The following is a 17160-nucleotide window of genomic DNA, read 5'->3' as shown; positions in this document are numbered from 1 at the left end:
GGATGCACCTCTATATTGGGCTATATTTCTAAGATCTACAATATCTCATTGCAAGAGATATATTCTTAGGTTGTATGGAATAAAATTCCTTGAAAAATATTATAAGGGCAAAAGCTAAAATAAACTTTAAAAAGGTCTAACAATGTTGGCAGTACAAAATTATATCATGTACGTTAAATAGCAAGTTTAAAAACTGCAGCATAGCCAGGTGGTGGTGGCGCACGCCTTTAATCCCAGCACTTGGGAGGCAGAGGCAGGTGGATCGCTGTGAGTTCGAGGCCAGCCTGGTCTACAAAGTGAGTCCAGGACAGCCAAGGCTACACAGAGAGACCCTGTCTCGAAAAAACAAAAAACAAAACAAAACAACAAAAAAAGCCCTACAGCATAAACCAAACATGGTGGCATATTTGTCATCTCAGCACTTAGGAAAAACCAGGAATTCATGATTATCCCAAATTGTCTCAAAACAAAAAGAAAAGTGTTAAGTGTGGCAGAGACAGGTAGATTGCTGTGAGTTCAAGGCCAGTCTTGTTTACAAAGTGAGTCCAGGACAGCCAAGGCTACACAGAGAAACCCTGTCTTCTCAAAAAAACAAAAAGAAGAAAAGAGAAATGTTAAATGTGGGAAGATATGGGTCGGCAGTTAAGAGCACTTGTTGCTCTCACAAAAGACGAGTTCAGTCCCCAGTGCCCACATGGCAGTGCCAGTCCCCGGGCATCTATCTGACACCCTCTTCTGATCACCAGGGGTACCAAGAGACATATGGTGTGTGTGTGTGTGTGTGTGTGTGTGTGTGTGTGTGTGTGTGTGTGTGTGTGTGTGTACACATACATACACATACAGCCAAAACATTCATACATAGTCTAATAATGATAATAATAAAAATACATAAAATGACTCTTACCCCGACTCCCTTCCCTCTACCCCCTTTCTCTCTCTCTCTCTCTCTCTCTCTCTCTCTCTCTCTCTCTCTCTCTCTCTCTCTCTCTCTCTCTCATACCCCTCTCCCCTTCTCCCACAGGCATACTTAATAAACTTCATATAATATAAAAAAAAAAATTTTTTTTTTTTTGGTTTTTCGAGACAGGGTTTCTCTGTGTAGCCTTGGCCATCTTGGACTCACTTTGTAGACCAGGCTGGCCTCGAACTCACAGCGATCCGCCTGCCTCTGCCTCCCGAGTGCTGAGATTAAAGGCGTCCCCCACCACGCCCGGCTTATAATATAAAAATTTTTAAAACATAAAATGAAATAGAAAACAAAACTACAGCATAAAAAAGCCCAGAGTTGGGTACGGTGGCCCACACCACAGCACTAGGGAGGCAGAGGCAGGTGGGTGTCTGGGAATTTGAAGCTGAGTCCAGGTCAGCCAGGGCTAAATAGAGAAACCCTGTCTCGAAAAACAAAAACAAAAGACGATTCCCTTACATTAGAATTTTGCAGTGTTCACATAACTTCCTTTCCAGTTTACCACTTTTTTCTTTTGGTTTGTTTGTTTTTTGGTTTTTGAGACAGGATTTCTCTGTGTAGCCTTGCTGTCCTGGGCTCACTTCGTAGACCAGTTTGGTCTCGAACTCACAGAGATCTGCCTGCCCCCTTCCTAGGTCTTGGACTAAAGGCCTGCACCCCAAGTCTGGCTACTTACTATGTTTTTAAAGCGATCTTGTTAACTTATGCCACAATCCACCAAGAGTAACTTCAGCTGGAGTTGTACCTCAGTGGCAGAGTACTTTGTCTATAATACATAAGTCACCAGTCTTGGCAGCTGGCACCCTCACCAGCTGAGCCATCTTGTCAGCCATTGTGCCAACTTTTAACTGCAGCTGTAAAGGAACACACTAAAAGCCTTGTTTTAAGACAAAAGTACTGAAAAAAACAAAAAACAAAACCAACAGAACAGAAAGACCATAAATTGGCCTTTTCCAAGGAAGAACTAATCAAGTAACATATGGAAAATAAATAAATAAATAGAAGCAGAAAAACGCCACTGAACAATTTTTTTCACAAAGACTGAAACAACCTGTTAAGAATTTTCATACTCGGCCAAAGAGCTGATTCAACAGGTAAAAAAAGAATTTGTTGCCAACCCTGATGACCTGAGTTCAATCTCTGGTACCCACAGTGCAACAGCAGAGAACTGAGTCCCAGCTTGTCCCTCTGACCTCCGCATGTGCACCATGGACCACAGGCATGAGAACACACCAAAGACTCGGGGCCAGAGAGACGGCGCCGCGATGAAAAGCACTTGTTCTTGCAGAGGACCCAGGTTTGGCCCAACTGCCCACGTGGTGGCTCACAGGATGACATCTCAGAGCCCTTCACTCATCAGGCATACATCGGGCACACAGACACACATACAAGCCAAGCATTTTTGTCTGAGGAAAAAGAAAGCACAGCATGGGCTGGAGAGATGGCTCAGCTTTAAGAGCACTTGATGCTCATAAAGAGGAACCAGACTTAGTTCCTAGCACTCATTACAACAACCTGTGACTCTAGTCTCAGGAGATGCAATGGCCTCTTCCTGCCTCCTCAGACGCCAGGCAGGCCACATGATACACATACAGTCGTACAAGCACTCACACATACATATAAAAAATTTTTTGTTTTTTTGAGACAGGGTTTCCCTGTGTTGCCTTGGCTGTCCTGGACTCACTCTGTAGACCAGGCTGGCCCCGAACTCACAGTGATCTGCCTGCCTCTACCTCCCGAGTGCTAGGATTAAAGGCGAGCGCCACCACACCTGGCCAGATTTTTCATTTTTGAGGTTAAGGATGTAACTCAATTGGCTGAGTGCTTGTCTGGCACAAACCATGCCCTGGGATCAATCTCCAGCCAGGCACATACTTGGCATGGTGACGAGGTTGTAACGCCAGTACTTGGGAGGTGGGAGGCGGGAAGATCAGAAGTGTAAGGTCATGGCTGCCTATGTAGTTCAAGGCTGGGCAGTGAAGATGCTCACCTGTAATCCCAGCACTCAGGAGGCAGAGAGGGGTAGATCTCTGAATTCAAGGCCAGCCTTGTCTACAGAGTGAGTTCCTGGAGAGAGGGGGAGGGAGGGAGGGAGGGAGAGGGAAAGAGAGAGAGAGAGAGAGAGAGAGAGAGAGAGAGAGAGAGAATGAAAAAGAAGAAGAAGAAGAAGAAGAAGAAGAAGAAGAAGAAGAAGAAGGAGAAGGAGAAGGAGAAGGAGAAGGAGGAGAAAAAAAAAAAGGAAGAAAGAAAGGCAGGTGTGGTGGTGCACACCTTTAATCCCAGCACTGGGGAGAGAAAGGCAGGTGGATCGCTGTGAGTTTGAAGCCAGCCTGGTCTACAAAGCGAGTCCAGGACAGCCAAGGCTAGAGAAACCCTGTCTCAAGGGAAAAAAAAAATAAGAAGAAAGCTAGTACAAGGCCAACCTAGGTTACATGAGGCATGTCACAAAAAAGAAAAAAAAAGTATTTTCATACTTTGCCAAAACAGGATGGCACAGACCTATAACCCTGACTCTGGGAGGCCTGAGAAGAGGGTTGGTGAGCTGGAAGTCAGCACATAGAGTGTCTCAGGTCTCCATGAGCTACATAGCCAGATCCTCTCCAAATATACATACATACACGTATTTTTTTGAGACAGGACCTCATCCTTTGCACAGGCTGGCAGTGGGACTATATATATGTACAATGGGAATAAGGGGGCTCGGATAGGGGCAGGGAATGGGTATCATTTTTGTTGTTGTTGTTTTTCCAGACAGGGTTTCTGTGTAGCCTTGGCTGTCCTGGACTCACTTTGTAGACCAGGCTGGCCTCGAACTCACAGCAATCCACCTGCCTCTGCCTCCTGAGTGGTGGGATTAAAGGCGAGCGCCACCACACCTGGTAGATGTCATTTTTTATTGAACAGAGATACAGGTAAAAATGCTGAGGACATAGCTTCAGAGGCAAACTCTGGGAAGCCCTGGGTTCAATCCCCAGCACCAAAAAATTAGTACAGGGCACAAAAGATAAATCAACAGGCAAAGCTCTCGTCATACGAGCCTGCAAATCTGAGTTTAATCCCTAGAACCTACACAAAGATGGAAGGAAAAACCTACACCCAAAAGCTGATCTCTGACCTGACAAACAAGCTATGGCTTGCATTTACCCATATTCACATACACACACCCACACCCTCTCTCTCTCTCTCTCTCTCTCTCTCTCTCTCTCTCTCTCTCTCTCTCTCTCTCACACACACACACACACACACACACAAACTATATATATATTCCCCCCAAATTGGGACAGAAAAAAAAATAAGGCAAACATACCCTAAAAGTTAAAATTTAAGTCAGGCAGGGTGGCATATGCCTTTAATCCCAGCAACTAAGGAAGCAGAGGCAGAAAAATCTCTGAATTCCAAGCCAGTCTGGTCTACAGAGTTCCAGGACAGCCACAGCTACACAGAGAAACCCCTGTCTTTTAAAAAAAAAAAAATGGGGCTGGAGAGATGGCTCAGTGGTTAAGAGTATTGGCTGTTCTTCCAGAGGAATTCCAGGTTCAATTCCCAGCACCCACATGGCAGCTCACAACTGTCTGTAACTCCAAGATTGGACACTCTCACACAGGCATACATGGAGGCAAAACACCAATGCCCATAAAAGTAAATTATTTAAAAAAAAAAAAAAAAACAAAAACAGAAACAAAATAATGCATAGTGTCGCATGCCTTTAATCCCAGCACCTGGGAGGCAGAGGCAGGTGGATCTCTGAGTTCGAGGCCAGCCTGGTCTACAAAGAGAGTCCCAGGACAACCAGGGCTACACAGAGAAACCCTGTCTTGAAAAACCAAAAGAAAAACCAAGACAATAAAGAAAAGAAGGCTGGAGAGGAGGCTCAGCAGTTGAGCACACCAAGAGTTCTTCCAGAAGACCCAGGCTCAATTTCCCACACCCACACGGCAGCTCACAACTCTCTATAACTCCCTATGTGACATCCTCGCACAGACATACATGCAGGTGAGACACCGACAGACATACAATAAAAAAAGAAAAGAAAAAAGAAAGGCACTTAGACAGTGCCCAAAGAGTGTGCACTTGCTGCTCTTGCAGAGGACCCAAGTTCCCAGCGCCCACACGATACATGACCACCATCTCTAACTCCAACGACACAAAGCAAGTACACATGTGGCACACACACATGCATGAAAGCAAAACATTCCTACACAGAAAACAAATCTTTAGGAGGGGACACGAATGTGAATGAGAAAAGAATATGGAGGGGGAATTAAAGGAAGGAAACGGGGTATGAAATTAGAGTTTTAAAAAAATATTTTTTCTTGAAAAGGAATTTAAGCCGGGCGGTGGTGGCGCACGCCTTTAATCCCAGCACTCGGGAGGCAGAGGCAGGTGGATCGCTGTGAGTTCGAGGCCAGCCTGGCCTACAAAGTGAGTCCAGGACAGCCAAGGCTACACAGAGAAACCCTGTCTCAAAAAAAAAAAAAAAATCAAAAAAAGAAAAAGAAAAAGGAATTTAAACTAAATAAAGCCAGGGGCACATCTGTGCCGTTGATCCAAAACTAAATTTATCTCTGTGAGTTCCAGACCAGCGATCCAGGAATAAATAGTAAGATTGATTAGAAAAACCAAAAAAAAAAAGAAAAACAACAACAAAAACTTTAACAAATTGGAAATAAAGCCTTCTGTTTCTCTTTTTTCCCCCTTTCACTGCAGCCCCCTGGTTGGCCTAGAACTTATTATATAGACTAGGCTGGCCTCAGAGTTGCACAACTCCTCCTGACTTTGCTTCCTGACTGCTAGGATTTCGGGACATCTCTAAAGTTGGGTACTACCAAGCTACACAAGCCCTCTGCAACTGAGGTATGCCCCTGCTCCCCAAAGTCACCGTTTTCAAAAGGACTGAAGCTGTAATGTTTATTTTGCTGGAGTTTAAAAATCAGGGCTTCAGCTGCGGGGGTGTTGGGGGTGTATACCTTTGATCCAGTGCTTGGGAGACTGAGGCAGGCCGATCTCTATGAATTTAAGGCCAGCCTAGTCTACAGAGTGAGTTCCAGGACAGCCAGGGCTACACAGAAAAACTGTGTCCCAAAAACCAACCAACCAACCAAACAAACAAACAAACAAAAATCAGGGCTTCATGCAGGCTAGGCAAATACTCTCCCCACTCAGCTACAATCCCAGTTCAAAGTCTTTATTTTATTTTTTGAGACAGGTTTTTTTTTTCCTTAGTAGCCCTGGTTGTCCTAGAACTAACTGACTCTGTAAATCAAGCTGGCCTCGAACTCAAAGATCCATCTGCCTACCTCTGCCTCCTGAGTTCCAGGTATTAAAGGTGTGTACTACTACTGCTTTATTTTAAATTAGTATATGCTACCAAGAATATTTCCATATTATCAATTCCAAATCAAGAGTGCCATACTTGATTCCCTAATAGTAAGCAAAAGTATTGCTTTCTTTCATAGTTTTTTTTTTAATTCTAATAGAGAAAAATTAACTACAACCCATTTGCCTTAACTATGAAATGTTGCAGTAATAATATTTTTTGGAAATTAAATGGTATCCTTTTGGGGTGGGGGGGTGGGAGGACAGGGGGCAGTTTCAAGACAGGGTTTCTCTTACAGTCCTGGCTGTCCTGGACTGGCTTTGTAGCGCAGGCTGGCCTCCAATTCACAGCGATCGCCTGCCTCTGCCTCTCCCAGTGCTGGGATTAAAGGCGCGCGCCACTGCCACCTGGCCTTAAATTGTATCCTTAAACCTTAAAACAAGGGTGGTGTCCTTTTAACCCCAGAACTCTTGGAGCTGGAAGCAGATGCCGGCTGACCGCTGAGTTCGAGGCCAGCTGGTCTACAGATCGAATTCTACGACAGGCAGGGCTATATAGAGAAACCCTGTCTCAAAAAAACAAAAACAACCCTACCCTTTAAAATTAACCTGCAGTTTGCTTTAAAAAGTGTTTTCTAGGAAACTTATCATATAAACTCCACTTTGTGCAGTACTTCCAATATCTACGAATGAATGTTTATTTTTGACAGTGCATAGAGCACACCTCAACACGGAGACAATAATACCCTTCCCAATCTATCCCTAAGAAACCTAAACCTTTGCTTAGTAATTTTAAGCACCTGCATCTAAAAAATACAGTGTATGCTGACCACAAAAGATGAAGCAAACAGTTGGTAAGGATACCACACTCTTACATAATATTCTAAAAATGTCCTTTTACTAAGTATTCAGCAACTATCACATGCATGAATGTTAAGCATTCCCTATCAATCCTATTTTCAACAAAGTTGACCCAGTTTAAAGCCTGAAATTGAGGCTTTTGAACCTTAGAAAATAAGAGTTAAGTAATTGGGTAGTCCTAAAAATACACATCACAACTACATGACTAAGATATTCGTTTAAAACTTGTGCCAAGATAACCCCTCCCTTCAAAACAAACTAAAATTGAGTCATTGGCCTATTTTACTTAATTTTGGAAATAAAAAAATAAATGGATTCCTAAACACTCATTTCCCCAGTCTCTACCCCCACTCTATCTTCACTCAGGGATTCTACCCTCCAAAACAAACAAACAAACAAACACGCTTAAGTCAAATAGGACAAAAAAACACTCAAGTCTCTCCAAATACAGAACTGAGGAATAATTCGTGGAAAACAATAGAAACAATGTCCATAGAGTGGCAGCCACTGCACCATGGGAAACCCTCTCACCTCAGAGGCATCTCTTCTGCAGTAAGACCCCATTTGCTCTGGAGCTAACCACCTAAGCAAAAGCCTTTAATTCTGCCTTCCTGAAGTGGGAAACTATCACTGTGCCTGACAGATTCCACCCTCTTTGGATGTTTGTACACGGGGTGGGGGGTTTGCAAATAAACTCGGTAGAAGAGGACAAAGGGCACTGAAAGCAGCGGAGACTATAAAGTAAATGAAAAATGAGGGCAGAAAAGAGGGCTAAATTAAAGTTCCCTCAAACAAATGGGCTGCAAGACAACACCAACCACACCACCCTCCCTTTTTGGCCACCCACTAGGGTCCTCTTCCTTACCTACGGGAATCAAAAGTTGGACTACCGCTACCCCAAAACCAACAAATCCTCCAAATGTCAGGACACTAGCAACATCGGGAAAGACAGGCTAATGTTCCTTCCTTCCCCACCCCACCCCCACACACACACCCAAAAAAAGAGAAAAGTCCAATCCAATAAGTGCAGGTCACCCTGCCCTCTGGGGCAGTTCCAGCCTGCGCAGAGAAGGCTCGGATGGGTCTAGAAAGAGAAAGACAGACCACCTCTATTTCTACACACACACACCCCTCAGCTGGAGAAACAAAACAAAGGCAGCTCTCCTTCCCGATAGCCACTACCCGAAGCCGCAGAGGCTTTCCTATTTCCCGGTGCAGAGTCTGGCCTCCCGCCCCCGCCCCATGACAAAGAAAAGGCACTTGGTGAGCAAGCAAGGCCTTCCTGCCTCCACGGATGGGGGAGGGGGCTGCGAGGCGAGGAGCCCCCCCATCTCCAACCCCCCCCCTTCGGCTCCCCAGAGCTCACGCTCCAGGGCCGCGGAGGCGGACAGCGGAGACCCCCGGGAAGCTGGGCCGGGGTGGAGGGTTGGGTGAGGGGGGTGGGGGACACGGGGACGACGGTACCTTGAAGTAGCCGCCTTCGTAGAGGGTGTTAGGGGGTCCGAAGATGGCCACCTCCCAGTTGTAGAGGTCGGACTCATCCACCAGGGTGATCCGGAAGCCCTCCACCGGCTCCTCCTGCAGGGATTTCAGCTCGAGCATCAGGGCTTTCTGCGAGCTGGTCATCTGCTGCTGGGCCATCGCGGCGGCGGCGGCGGCCGTGCGGGGCCGCGGGCCCGGTCCTCGCGCACCGGCCGGGCCGGACCAGGCCCCTCCCCTGCGCTCGCCCTCGGGCCGGGCCGGGTCCCCTGTCCTCCTCCTCACACGCCTGGCGGGGGCCGGACCAGGCCCCAGACGGCCCGCGGGCCCGCCCGGGGTCCTTCCTCACTCACGACGCGGGCCGGGCAGGGGGGCGGGCCTAGCGGAGGTGGGGGGGGAATCCGCTCCGGGCCCCGGGCCTCTCCCCCCCCCAGGGGGCTTCTACTTGGGGGGGTTGTTGTGGGGGGGGAGAGTGGAGGTGGAAGCGAAGGAAGGCGGCGGAGGGCAAACGATGGTGAAGACAAGCTGGGGGGGATGGGGGGAGGAGGGCCGGGTCGGCCCGGGAGCGCCGTGCTCGCTCGCCCTCTCGATCTCCGCCGGGGGGCCGGAGGGGCGCACGAGGGAGGAGGGCGCGCCGTGCGCTTAGGGTCTCGGGACGGCGGCGGCGGCGGCGGCGCGGGGGGAGGGGCGGAGGAGGAGGAGGAGGAGAGCAAGCGCCTCGCGCCGCGGGAGCTACAGAGCAGAGAAGGAGGGAGGGAGGGAGAGGAGGAGGAGGAGGAGGGGCGCGCGCCAGGAGGGGGGCAGCTCGGGGCGGCGGCGGCCCGGTGCGCGTGCGCGCGCCCCTCCCTCCTTCCCCTCCCCTCCCTCTCTCCCCCGCCCTCCTAGCTCTGCCCGGCTCGGCTCCTGCTCCTGACTGCCCGCCTCTCCTCCTCCCCACCCCACCCCATCCCCCCCACCCCCTCCCCGGCCAGGCCCCACGGTGGCGGCGCTTTGTGACGCCTGCGCGTGTCCCCCACCCTTAAAGCGCCAAGCGGCGGTCGAGGATCAAGGGCGGGTCGCCGGGGATGGCTCTGGGCCCTAAGTGACGGTTGTGCGGCGTGGACGCCGCGGTTCCAGAGGCGTGCCCCGGAAGGAACCTCAGCTCCTAAAAGGCTCTTGGCGCCCTCGCCCGCCCTGGGTGTCCCCTGGCCTCCCTGGTCCTCTGCGGGCTCCTCTCGTCGACACCCAAGTCTGTAGTCCTTGCACTCAATAGATAGGTGCTTGAATAGGCTGCGTCTCCCGCTGACCGAGCGAGCCCCTAGGAAAGTCGCCCCCACTTCAGGGAAGGCAGTCTCTCCCAAAGGAGAGAAGGTTGTATGGGAAAGAATAGAAAACTCACGTTGAGCCAGATTACAGGTCCTCCATGAGATGAGGGCAAGAGCGCAGGCTATACTTTGGTTTATATCCGTTTGCAAAATACTGGTGTAGCCTTGGAAGGGGGAGGGGCACAAAAGCAGAAGGATCCGTGTGGGAGGCTAGCCTAGTCTACTTAAGTTGTTCTTTGCCAGTCAGTGCTGTATAGTGAAACTCTATCAAAAAAAACAAAAACAAAAACAAAAACAAAAGGCGGTGGTTGAACTTTCATGTCCTGTGGATGAGTTCTGCTTTACCTGGACATGGCATGACTGAAGAGAGATGGGGAGACACAGTCTTCAGACCCTAGGTTAGAATACTCAAGAATTGGTTGCACTTCCGAGCATGGTGGAGCACACCTTTGATTCCAGCACTTGATAGGCAGAAGAAGCGGATTGTGAATTCGAATGCAGCCTGGTCTACAAAGCGAGTCCAGGACAGCCAGGGAAACACAGAAACCCTGTCTCGAAAAACTTTTTTTAAAAAATGAAGAAGAAGAAGAAGAAGAAGAAGAAGAAGAAGAAGAAGAGGAAGAAGAAGAAGAAGAAGAAGAAGAAGAAGAGTGTGTGTGCCCGCGCGCGCGCATGTGCGTGTGTATGTTTATAATAAAGTAAGAAACGAAAGGTAAAAAGAAGCCAGAATACTGAGACAAATTCCAAACACACCACTTTGGGTTCAAAAATCTTCACTGACTCCTTACTTGATTAGCTTCTGTAAAAGAAGATTAAACCTAGCACAAGAAATTTTAATGGTTAAATTAAATCTACAGCTAACTAGACTTTATTTTTACAAAAGTTTTAGATTTATAGAAACAGTAAAGTTGCCCGGGCATGGTGGCACACTCCTTTAATCCCAACACTCAGGAGGCAGAGGCAGGTGGATCTCTGTGAGTTCAAGGCCAGCGTGGTCTACAAAGCGAGTCCAGGACAGCCAAGGCTATGCAGAGAAACCCTGTCTCCAGAAACCAAAAAAGAAAAGAAAGAATGAAAGAAAAGAAAAGAAAAAAGAACACTTGTTCCCAACTCAAAACCACCTGTAACTCCACTAACAAGGGGACCCAACCCCGTTTTCTCACCTCCATGGGCCCTGTATACACATACATACAGGTGAAACACCCATATACACTAAATACAAAGATTTCATTTTGATTTTTGTTTTGAGATAGGATTTCTGTGTGTAACCCTGGCCATCCTGGAACTTGCTCTGTGGACCACGCTGGCCTTGAACTCAGTACTTTGCTTGTCTCTGTCTCCTAAATGCTGAGATTAAAGGCATGCAGCACATCACCTGGCTGTAAAAGGGTTTGTTTGGTTAGTTTGTTTTGGTTTTTTGAGACAGGGTTTCTCTGTAATAATCCTGGCTGTCCTGGAACTCTCTTTGTAGACCAGGCTGGCCTCAAACTCACAGAGATCCGCCTGCCTCTGCCTCCCCAGTCTTGGGATTAAAGGCCCCCCAGCTGGCATTCTCTTAGTTAGCTATTGATTGGGAAGTGCCAAGTCCACTGTGGGTGATGCCATCCTTGAGCTGGTGGTCCTAAATTTGTAAGAGAGCAAGCTGAGTAATCCAGCCTGAACAAGGCAGTAAGCAGCACCCCTCCGTGGCCCCTGCACAGCCTCCGGGTTCCTGCCCTGCTTGAGTTCCTACCCTTATTGCTTTTGATGCTGAGCTTTGGTCATGAAGTTTCGTCACAGCAGTAGTAGGGCAGCCTCCAAGCTAAGGAAGCACTTTGAGATTTGAGCCATAGCCTGCGGCCAGCTTGCATTGTGCTTCTTCTTTTTCAAATCCCCGCCCCCAAACAAGATTCCCTCTTTATTCACTTATTATACTCTGCGTGTGGTGTCCTACATGTGGAGGTCAGAAGTAACTTCCTGGAGTGTGTTCTCTCCCTCCACCGTGTGAGTCCTGGGGAATCATGAAGCTCAGGCCTCAGGCTTGCCCAAGTGCCTTTACTTGTTGAGCTATCTCTTGCAGGCCCTCTTTTTTACTTTCGGGGGTGGGGGGGGGGGACAGGATTTTACTATGTAGCCCAGGCTGACTTCAACTAGCAACTTGGTGGCCTCAGTGTTTGATTATGAGGCAGAGCACCACACTTAGCCAGATCAAGTATTTAGTAGACAAACCCTCTGAACTGGGATTTGTGATGTTTTTCTCATAACTAAGACAGGTTTTGTTCCCAGCACTCAGGAGGCAGAGGCAGGTGGATCACTGTGAGTTCAAGGCCAGCCTGGTCTACAAAGTGAGTCCAGGACAGTCAAGGCTACACAGAGAAACCCTGTCTGAAAAAAAAAAAAAAAAGACTGGTTTTATTGTTGTTTTGCTAAAGGGGATGGTCACAGAGGTAAATACGATTCGCATCACATCATACCTAGGCATATAATAGAACTCAATTAGCTTTGCTTTGTTTTGTTGTTGTTGTTATTGTTTTCATTTTTGTTTTTCGAGACAGGGTCTCTCTGTGTAGTCTTGACTGTCCTGGACTCACTTTGTAGACCAGGCTGGCCTCAAACTCACAGCGAGCCGCCAGCCTCTGCCTCCCGAGTGCTGGGATTACAGGCGTGTGCCCCCACGCCTGGCTTCAATTAGCTTTGTTGATGTTGACCTTGGTCACCTGGCTGAGGTAGTCTGTCCAGTCTCTCCACTGTAAAGTCACTCTGCTTTCCCGCCCCTTCTTTTTACTGTGTTGTTTGACAGGGAGTCACTGTACAAAAATCCACTTAATGAGCCATTTATTTATTTATAGACAGGCTATGTTCTTGCTGAATAGCCCAGGCAGGCTTATAATTCGATATGTAACCCCATTGTCCTAAGACTCATGAGCCTCCTGTCTCTGCCTGCCGAAATCTGGAATTACTGGCATGTGCCACCACCACACCAAGCCTAACTTTTTTTCACCCTTAGTTGAGACGTCAGTACTTTAAAGCATCATCCTTTTATCCCGAGGTCACCTTTAGCTATATAGTTAACATCAGCCAGGGCAACCTAAGACTCTATCTCAAAACATTTTCTTAAAGGATAAATTGATGGGCTCCCAACTCTGTCTAGGTCATGAGACCAAGTTCAACCACTGGAATCAGAACTCCCCTCAAGGAAGGAGCATAGTCTAATTAAAGCATCCTCTCCTCCCAAGATGATGACATATGCCGAGTTCTAACTTCCTTTCCTCCACTGTTCAATTTAAGGACAAGAAGATTGCTGACCTAGAAACCTGGCAGATGATGTTGACACCTTTAATAGCACAGCTGTGAGTAGACAAATAGGCAGAAAGATCACCTTCAAAGCATTTCACCCACATGCAGTCACGGTAGCCCCACCCTGACCTATACGATTATAGAGCCCTAGACTAAGCCATGCAAACATGCACCTGCATTCCTGGGCTCAAGTCAGTTCACAAACTCATCCGCTGGAAAGCTGGCATCCTCCTGTCTTAAAGGGTTTTATACTCAAGTCTCTCCGCTGTCAGTACAGAACTGCAGCCCTGCCGTGCTAGCTACTGCCTTATTCTAGCCAGTCGAGACTTTATCTTTCAGTAAACTGCAACTGTTTCTTATTCATCGCTGTATCTCAACAAAAGCATGACATCGGATACAAAGTAGACACTTGGGTATTTGGATATTTTGTTGCTTTGTTGTTGCTACACTTATTTATTTTGTGTGCAGGGGAGTTCAGAGACTTGCTGGGACTTCCTGTGTGTCTATTCTCTGATAGAACTCCAGTCATGAAGTCTGGGAGCAAGGGCCTTTCCTCTTTAGCCATTTTGCCATCCCCTGTTGTTTGTTTGTCTTTTGAGGCAGGGTCTTCTCTTGTAGCTCAGGCACTTAAGTATTTGTTTTCAAAGCCAACAAGGCTTGGTGGCATAGTCTGTCATTTTAGCATAGTCTGAATGGCAAGGCTGAAGCCCAGGTCAAGCACTTGGGTGGCTAAGGCAGCAGGAAGACCCAGTACCTCAGGTGGGAGCTACCTGGTGAGTATCAGGTCAACCAGGGCTCCACAGCAAGATTCTGTCTACACACACGGGAGGGGGGAGGGAAGAGAGAGAGAGAGAGAGAGAGAGAGAGAGAGAGAGAGAGAGAGAGAGAGAGAGAGAGAGAGAGAGGAGGGAGAAAGAGGGAGAGAGAGGAGGAGGAGAGGGAGAGAGAGGAGAGAGGGAGAGAAAGAGAGAGAGAGGAAAGGGAGAGAGAAAGAGGAGAAAGAGAAGAGGGGGAGAGAGAGAGGAGAGGGAGGGAGAGAGCGCTCACCAAGAAGATAATCAGTATCACAAATGAACACACTGAACCCCACCTTTCACTCATGGCTAAGCTGTCTCTAGCACATAGTAGGCATTCAAAACAACAAAATTCCTACTCATATTTTCCGCTAACATTTGTCACATATTAAATTCTGAAATAAAGCCGGGCGTGGTGGCGCACGCCTTTAATCCCAGCACTCGGGAGGCAGAGGCAGGTGGATCGCTGTGAGTTCGAGGCCAGCCTGGTCTACAAAGAGAGTCCAGGACGGCCAAGGCTAACACAGAGAGACCCTGTCTCGAAAAACCAAAAAAATAATAAAAAAAAAATTCTGAAATAAAAACTGACAGACCTAGGGATGTAGGAAGATGGAGGGTTCCAAGTTTAAAGGCAGCTACAGAGTCACTTGAGGATCAGTCTGGGTAAGGTAGGCCCTATCTCAAAATGAAAAGTCTAGGATTGTATAGCTCAGTGGTAGAGCACTTGTGCAACATGTAAGGTCCTAGGTTTAAGGCCTGTTACTGCAAAACACAACCACTACAGAGAAATGACTGGCAGAAACTACAGCATTCTCTGCTGTTTCCTAAAGGCAGGAAGAGACCGACTTGATTGACTGGTGCCCTCTTGTGGCCAAGAAAACAAATACTCTTAGTCCAAGGCATCATCACTTGGAATGGGCCAAGCCGGGAACTCCTGTAGAGTCTATTAACTTTATTTCAAATGAGAAGAGACATAATCTAAACAAAGGAAGAAGTATTTCACTTAGGAAACTTAAAAAATTTAAGACAGAGAGCTGGAGAGATGGCTCAGAGGTTAAGAGCACTGGCTGCTCTTCCAAAGGTCCTGCGTTCAATTCTCAGCAACCACATGGTGGCTCACAACCATGTATAATGAGATCTGATGCCCTCTTCTGGCGTGCGGGTGTACATGCAGGCAGAACATTGTATACATAATAAATACGTCTTTAAAAAACAAAAAAACAAAAACAGGTAGCAACAGGCATGGTGTCCACACCTCTAATCCCAGCATTCAGGGAGGCAGAGGCAGGCAGATTTCTGTGAGTTTGAAGCCAGCCTGGCCTACAAAGTGAGTCCAGGACAACCCTGTCTTGAAAAACCAAAAGAAAAAAGAAAAAGAAAGAAATGAAGGATTTGGTATACATGAGATTCTGTATCAAAATATATATATGCCCAGGGGCTGGGGAGCTGGGTCAGTGGTTAAGAGCAGCTACTAGTTTTGCCGAGGAGTTGAGTCCAGCTTGCATCATTCGCATCAGGCTGCTTGGTTGCCTGTGACTACAGCTTCAGGGAATCTGAAATCTCTGGCCTTGGCAAGTACCTGCAGCCATGCTTTAAAAATAATATACCTTCAAGGCTAGGCATGGTGGTGCACACCTTTAATCTCAGCACGTGGGAGGCAGAGGCAGGTGGGTTGCTGTGAGTTTGAGGCCAGCCTAGTCTATAAAGTGAGTCTAGGACAGCCAAGGCTACACAGAGAAACCCTGTCTCAAAAAAAAAAAGAAAGAAAGAAAGAAAGAATAATAGTGTAGCTTCCTTTCCAGCCCCCCTCTTGGACCCTGTAGCCACTGTGACACTGATGCCTAAGAAGAACTGGATTGCCTTCTAACAAACTTTTTTTTGGTTTCTTGAGACATGGTTTGTCAGTGTGATAGCTCTCTGGCTGTCCTAGACTCACTTTGTAGAGCAGGCTAGCCTCGAACTCAGAGATCTGCCTGCCTCTGCCTCCAGAGTTCTGGGATTAAAGGCATGCGCCACCACCACCCAGCTTGGTGAACTCCTTTTAAAGTAAAGAGTGATGGTTTCCAAGAAAGATATCCATATGCCCAAACATACAGAGCTAGCAGAATGTGCCCAGCCTTCCTGTAAGGAAGGTCATGCAGTCTCTCAAGTCTGGAGGCTACTTGAAGGAGCAATTTGCCTGCAGACATTTGTATTGGTACCTTATGAATGAGGGCGTCCAGTATTTCCGAGATTACTTTCCCCCTGTGCGGCAGCCGTTCTGAGACTGGCAGGCCTCTGCCCAAAGGTCCAGAGGGTGAACGACCTGCAAGATTCACAAGAGGGGCAGGGTAGACAGAGACACTTAAAGGCGGGCTGTGCCCCCTGGTGCTGACAAGCTGAGGCTGGGGTTGGCTCAGCAGTGGAATTCCAGTTTAGAGGCAGCTTTGGTCAGCCACCTCAGTGAAGTTGAAGATTGTGCTGTGTTGAATTACATTTTAAAGAAAAAAATAAAAATAATAAATGAGGCCAGGCTGTGGTGGCGCATGCTTTTAATCCCAGCACTCGGGAGACAGAGGCAGGTGAATCGATGTGAGTTTGAGGCCAGCCTGGTCTACAAAATGAGTCTAGGACAGCCAAGGCTACACAGAGAAACCCTGTCTCAAAAAAACAAAAAACAAAAAAAGAAAAAGAAAGAAACAAAGCGAGGGTGGTGTGTGTGTGTGTGTGTGTGTGTGTGTGTGTGTGTGTGTGTGTTGGGGGGTGGCACACACCTTTAGTCCTAGTACTCAGGAGGTAGAGACAGGAGGATCTCTGAGTTCAAGGCCAGCCTGGTCTACATAGTGAGTTTCAGGACAGCTAGGAACAACACAGAGAAATCCTGGCTCAAAAAAAATAAAAAATAAAAAAATAAAAATAAAATAAAATAAAAATAAAAAAGAAAGAAAAGAAAAAGAAAACAAAACAAAACAATGCCACCCCCCGGCCCCCTGGAAAAAAAGATTTACTTTCAACACTGGAAAGATGTCTCAGAAACTAAGAGTGCTGGCTGCTCTTCCAGATGACCTGGTTCAGTTCCCACCACCTACATTGTTGGCTCACAACCATCTGTGACTCCAGTTCCAGGAGATCCAGTGTTCATCTGGCCTCCGCCAGCGCTGCACAGATGTACATGGAGGAGTAT

General features: G+C 47.5%; 1 protein-coding gene and 1 long non-coding RNA gene across 2 annotated transcripts in view; one reads left to right on the top strand and one right to left on the bottom strand.

Annotated features, from left to right (window-relative positions):
* UBE2R2 (ubiquitin conjugating enzyme E2 R2) overlaps positions 1-9476 on the bottom strand; it is a 51725-nt gene extending 42249 nt beyond the window's left edge. Inside the window, exon 1 of the mRNA XM_084775822.1 lies at positions 8609-9476. Coding sequence (XP_084631948.1) covers positions 8609-8785 — 177 coding nt within the window. The 5' untranslated portion in view covers positions 8786-9476. The remainder of the gene's footprint in view (positions 1-8608) is intronic.
* LOC311594341 overlaps positions 1-17160 on the top strand; it is a 59122-nt gene that overhangs the window by 19114 nt on the left and 22848 nt on the right. The gene's annotated exons all lie outside the window — the stretch shown is intronic.

Source organism: Acomys minous, assembly GCF_964271855.1.
Source record: "Acomys minous genome assembly, chromosome: 1".
In the NCBI taxonomy this organism is placed as follows: Eukaryota; Metazoa; Chordata; class Mammalia; order Rodentia; family Muridae; genus Acomys; species Acomys minous.
Note: the sequence above shows the minus strand (reverse complement) of the source record. Positions and strands in the feature narration are given on the sequence as shown.